Source organism: Tachysurus fulvidraco, chromosome 12, assembly GCF_022655615.1.
Source record: "Tachysurus fulvidraco isolate hzauxx_2018 chromosome 12, HZAU_PFXX_2.0, whole genome shotgun sequence".
Classification (NCBI taxonomy): Eukaryota; Metazoa; Chordata; class Actinopteri; order Siluriformes; family Bagridae; genus Tachysurus; species Tachysurus fulvidraco.
This window is the reverse complement of record NC_062529.1, coordinates 10,812,968-10,819,011: the sequence shown is the minus strand read 5'-3', so window position 1 is coordinate 10,819,011 and position 6,044 is coordinate 10,812,968. Positions and strand designations below refer to the sequence as shown.

Here is a 6,044-nt window from a genome sequence, read left to right as displayed (position 1 = left end):
AGGGGGTGAGAGTCGTTCTCCAGCAATGATAGTTTTGCTACCATCCTCCTTTCTCCCACCTCCTGTACAGTGTCCAGAGGAATCCCCAGGACTGAGCTGGCCTTCCTGATTAGTTTGAGCATAACTATGTAGCTCATCTCTGTGATGCCAGATGTGTGCACATCAGACATGAATGTTTCAATTCAGTTGAAACATTTATTGCAGAGATCAGTCAGTTCTGGAGGTGATTAGCTCACATTTTGGGCTTTTATATATATTAGTTTTATGACTTTTCCCAAATCTCATTATTTATGATGGAGTCTGTTAAAACAAATCAAAGTAATAACAAACAACCATTTATCATAACTATTTTATTATTTTATATACAATCTAGCATGTTAGGAGACACACTATGTCCTTTGCTTTATCTGTCTTTTAATGAGATGTTGTCCTCATCACTAGTACTGGAGATCAATCTAAAAATGCCAACAGGTCATGTAAATAGTGTTAACATGGTTGGCTTAACTTGGCTTTTTGAAGCGCATGTTACCCTTCACCATCCCCTGCTGGAAGCTGTCATATAATAGAAGAGAGCTGACAGGTGAGTGTGAATTGGAAGATTGAGTAGAAAATAAGAAGAAAAAAGGCAAATTGTTTGGAAAATGAACCTTTATATTTAACAAAAGTATAAAAACATAAATATGCAATTATTTAAAGCCAAAAAAATTGAACAAAATAGATTTACATTTAAATATGAGTGATTACACATGGCAATATTTGTTCTGTCAGGTATCTGGTATATAAAATAAAAATGTTAAAGAGAAAAAAGAAACTTCCTTCATAAGCATGTCTGTTATTCCTCTTTCAAAAATAAATTCGTGTCCCTCATTTAGGACATTTAATAGAAACATTCTATAAATCTACAGTGCTTCAGAAAATCCTGATCTAAATAACCTTGACCACAAAAGTGTATAAGTGTCATTTCTCTCAGTGTTGGTCTCCAGGTATCAGTACCACTCAGCAACTTTTTCAAGTCCTTGATGTTCTAATGTTTAGAATAAAGACGGTGTGGTGTGTGGTGATGGCTGTATTTTATGCTACTCATACTGTATAATTCAGCATTTGGTTCTAGAGTGAAATAATGTGCAGTATGGCCATGTAATACAGACCTGTCAGATATGTTTTTTTTCAGATTTTTTTTTTCATAAACAAAATACATATATATTTTATATATATCCATGCTAAAAGATGATTGCATCACTCAATTCATAAACAGTCCTATTGGTCCAACCTTTGAGTAAAGAGTTTTTGCTATTGTGAGTAGATCTATTGTACGATTAAACAATAGTGTTTGCTAAGACAGTGAGTGTGATGAAGTTTGTACATATTAGAAAATCATTTAAGAAAGCTTATGACAAAACATTGCATATTTCTTAAAAAAAATAATAAAAAAAAATACTGCAAATGCCACCAAGTGGCAATAGTCAGTTAAAAGTGGCAAGACTTTCCTTAACTCAGCGTTATATGACTTTTAGTCTAGTGTAGTGCAGAAATGTAACTGCGTGCTCTACCTTTGGGTAGAAGTAAAGATATATGTTGTGCATGTCAATGCAGGAGCAGTGTGCTGCATATTATACATTCTGACATGCTCAATCAAGATGTCTTTGCAACTTCAAGTTTCAAATATATCAGCTTAGATTTGGACGTTCACAAAAAAATCTGCTACATCCGTTAAAAATACTGAATTGATTTGCATTATCCTATGTAGTGATATATACATCTAGCAATCTAATATCAAGTACTTTTACAAATAGAGCTTATAAGTAATGGGGACAAATCTTAAATATTTCTACATCAATTCTTTGTCCAGTCTTTGGCAAAAAAAAAATGCATATAAATTCACAAGTTCTATAAATAAACTAACCATGAGTGGTCTAAGGAGAACCAAAATAGAACAGGAAAAAGTAATGAGGTGCAAATGTTAGAAGAAAATAAGTGTTAATTAAGTGCTTATTAGTAATAGGGTTTGTCACAAGCACAGAAAAGAGTCAAGGTCTGCAATTACAGCTGCTTGCTTCCTGGCTACTTCATTCACCAGTCTCTGAGGCAGAGTTGGAGTTCCCAAATCAACCTGTAGAGGGAGATGTGATGTTTACTGTAAAACCAGTGTGTTTAAACTAGTTGAGTAGATTTAAATATCTTCAGTTGTAAAGGATGAGGATAGAAAGGTTACCTGTAGTAGATATATAACTGTGACAATCTCTCGACCCTGCCTATGGCTGTGCTGAAGAATCCATGCACTAGGAAACATCTCTCCACGTACAGTGTCCACACTTGGGCGAGGGAGAGACTCTTCAAATACAGACTGCATAGCCAACACCCACATATCATCCTGATGGACAGCAAGCAAACATACAGAAAGAGAGAAAGTGAGAAAAAGGCAGGGTGAGATAAAAGATTTTTACAAACATTCAACAATAATTTTCCTCTCATACTTCTTCTACTTCTACTTTCGGCTTTTCCCGTTAAGGGCTGCCACAGTAAATCATCTGTTTCCACCTAACTCTATCCTCGGCATCCTCTACTCTCGCACCAATTACCTTCATGTCCTCTTTCAACACATCCATATATCTCTTCTTTAGCCTTTCTCTTGACCTCTTACCTGGCAGCTCCATCTCCAGCATCCTTCTACCAATATAACCATCTCCCTCCGTTGGACATGTCCAAACCATCGCAATCTAGCCTCTTTGTCCTTGTCCCCAAAACAGCCAACCTGAGCTGTCCCTTTGATGTGCTCGTTCCTAATCCTGTCAATCCCAGTCACTCCTAGAGACAACCTCATCATCTTGTTTCTGCTACCTCCATCTCTGCCTCATGTCTTGTCCTCCCTGCTACAGACTCTAACCCATACAGCAGAGCTGCTCTCACTACTGTCTTGTACACCTTTCCTTTGATTCTTACTGACACTCTTCAGTCACACGACACTCCTCAAACTTTTCTCCATCCACTCCAACCCTACTCTATTCGCCTCTTCACCTCTTTTCCACACTCCCTGTCTTACTACAACTTTAACATAATTAACTAGAGTTTTCCTCTTATTAACCCTTAATATAATGAACTTTGCTAAATTATAAAGCACATAACAGGCGAGTAGAAAGTCAAATAAGGCATAAAAAAACAAGGCATGCTCTTATAGGTAAATAATCAGTGCTTAGTTTTATTCCACTAATCATACACACCACAGCAATCGTATATTTTATGATCATCTGACATTTTATCCACACAAATGGAACTTTCATATTTTTAAGAAACCACAGTCGGAAGTTCTAAAGATTTTTCGATGTCAAAAAAACGAAAGTTTTACCTCCAATTGTTACATAGCACTGACACTCAAGACTCTTTCCAGAATTGTCAAATTATAAGTTTAGAATTTGATTACAAAAGATTAGAATAAGCATTAGAAAAGAAAAGATTAGAATAAGCACATAAATATAACTCAGTGGTTTGCTTTGCAGTCGGCATTACTGTCTGAGTCGTGCTGTTTCAGGACATTAATCTACACCTTCTGAGTAATAATATTTGAGCACTTTCTGTTTTTTTTAAACCTGTATTATTCAGTGCTTTAAGCGGATAAGAAATCAGCTGAAAGACAAACCTGCTTGGACTCAATGCTAAGGCAACAAAAATCCCGTGGCTGCTTCATGTGACAGTTGGATGGATCAGTCAGCAGGTAGACTGGTGAAAATAACAAAATGAGCTATAATCATCTTGTAAATAAATATCTAAATGTGATATAACATCATTTTGAATAATGAATAAAAAACTTAATATAAAAATACAGTCACCTAGTTGTGTAGTGTCATCTAGCAATCGTGTCCATGTGGACTTTAGAGATTTGTTGTAGAGATGAGCTTTGGAGTGATCTCGAATTAAACTCCACAGACTAGCTAAGGGTCTCTCCAGCTCCATGGCACCCAAAAACCCATGAGAAGAGGGTCTGGAGGAGGGCCGATAAAAGGTCTGAACTTGGTTCTCTAAGCCCTGGTGTCTGGAAGAATGTGAGTTGTGTAGATTCAGTGTAATATTTTTACCAAACATACTACAATCTGGTTTTCACTTCACAATACCAACCTCCAGCCAGCTTCCGCTTTCCCTGCCAGCAGATTCCTTACGTCTCCTCCAGAGGCTAAATGGACCTGTTATCACAAACGCTAGTCAAACACCAGTCTCCCAAAATGTATAAACAGACATGGTGAAAACTATGTGCCTTACAGTACCTCTGATATTGCACTTGTGAGTGTACAGTCTGCAATGTCCTGGTACGGAATAGAAACGGATAAATGAGAGCTGAAGGAACAGGTACGCTGTCGTCCAGGAGGAGATGATGGAGAGGAGGAGTGAAGTTCATATCCAGAGGAGGAGCTCTCCAGACGAATATCTAATGAGGATTATTGGTTTTAAAATATTTTTTGTTTTCATTATTAGGATGAGTCCATCTTAAAAAATGGTCACTTACCCTGAGCTGAAAGCCATGCACGAGGAGCCTGTAAACTTTGTGAAGGGATCATGGGGGGTCGAGACCTAACTTTTAACTCCCTACCTGAGACTCCAGTGACCTGTGGAATAGAGGATTACAAATATTCTGTAACCCCTAAAATGCATTTGATGGAGTCATAGCAACTGATGATGTTATTTTCTGCTTATAGCTCAATCTTTTATCAGATAAACACAAAACTCGGAATAAAACTATGACAATTGTCTAGTTCCAATTTGTATTCACTGTGAACAGCATGCCACACATGGTATCTCAGTATTATAGTCTTAGCATCTATTGTTATATAGCTATTGATAAAAGCAGGTTTTTTAAGCCTTCTTGCTAATCATCTATAAAAAAAACATAAATTTTGCATATTTTTTCCTTACCTGTATAGATGGTGATGTACCATCTTTCAGTAGAGCTGCATTACCGCTATTGTAGCCAGAAGTAGGTCCTGAGGAGAGACTCAGGTTGGAACCCGTGCACAAGGTGCTGTTACTGACACGTGTACACAGCTTCAGATGATCCTACACAAGTGATGAGAAGGAACATAAAATAACTCCATATTGCGGTATATACGTTCCCAAATCTCATTAAAACTGGCAGCGGATTGTCTGCATGTTGCATTTTTAACTCACCTTTACAGAATGTGAGAGAGCCTGCTGCTCTAATCTCCGCTTCTCCTGCTCTGTCCTCTCACGTAGCCGCACTCGCGCTTTGGCAATCTCCGTCTTCGCTTCCTCACGTGCACGACTGTAGTCACGCAGAAGGAGTTCAATATCAGTGGGATACTGACCCTCTCTTCTTGGTGGATTGGGAACCCTATTGGGAAAGGTCATTTGGATTCATTTAAGATAAGTAATAAAATTCTATATTGAGAAAAAGAGTACGAGACAGACAGACAGACAGATAGGAGACTGGTTTAGTTATTCACCTGCACATCTCCACTACTTCCTTGCGTAGCTGTTGCAGATGCTCCCGTTGCCGGCTGGGAGGAGCTACAGCTCTTTGAGATTGTTCTGTCATGTTAATTGTTGAGTTTGGATGCTTGCTGGGGCTGAGACTTCGAGCTCGGCGGGACGTTTGAAGACGATCTTCTCTCTCCCTCCTCAAACCATCGATACTCCTCCTATGCCTGAAGGATGATAATATGGCAATATTCTAATAATGCCATAGCCCTGCTGAATTCTCTGACTGGTGTTGATTAATGTTCTACAATAGCACACAGCTCAGACAGTAGGTTACCTACAGGGTAAATTACAGGCTTAATGCACTTGTACTTTTAAAAAGATTAAAATAAATGTGTATAATTGTTGTAATTGTTAATATGGTGAAATTTGCTGTTAAGAAATGTTTTTTTTTTTAATCATTTTTTAGAAAGAGCTATATGTTTCAAATATATTTGCTTTATAAAGCTTTGTAAGGCTTTCTTAGTAACATGATAAGTTTAATTATGGTCTTATTTACCTCAAAAGAAATAGACGGAACTTAACGTAACATAAGGTATAACTGGAAATAACTTGTTTTT

At 37.5% G+C, this 6,044-nt stretch overlaps 1 protein-coding gene across 3 annotated transcripts in view; it reads right to left on the bottom strand.

Moving 5' to 3' along the window:
* Window positions 1–633: 633 nt before the first annotated feature.
* The window catches only part of stard9 (StAR-related lipid transfer (START) domain containing 9), a 36,392-nt gene continuing 30,981 nt past the window's right edge, over window positions 634–6,044 (bottom strand). For all 3 annotated transcript variants that reach the window (XM_027172348.2, XM_027172349.2, XM_047821272.1), the window contains 10 exons: window positions 5,451–5,651; window positions 5,155–5,338; window positions 4,903–5,043; window positions 4,496–4,595; window positions 4,257–4,417; window positions 4,111–4,175; window positions 3,825–4,027; window positions 3,635–3,714; window positions 2,213–2,371; window positions 634–2,110 (listed from right to left, as the gene is read on the bottom strand). In XM_027172348.2, coding sequence (XP_027028149.2) covers window positions 2,009–2,110; window positions 2,213–2,371; window positions 3,635–3,714; window positions 3,825–4,027; window positions 4,111–4,175; window positions 4,257–4,417; window positions 4,496–4,595; window positions 4,903–5,043; window positions 5,155–5,338; window positions 5,451–5,651 — 1,396 coding nt within the window. In that variant the 3' untranslated portion in view covers window positions 634–2,008. The remainder of the gene's footprint in view (window positions 2,111–2,212; window positions 2,372–3,634; window positions 3,715–3,824; window positions 4,028–4,110; window positions 4,176–4,256; window positions 4,418–4,495; window positions 4,596–4,902; window positions 5,044–5,154; window positions 5,339–5,450; window positions 5,652–6,044) is intronic.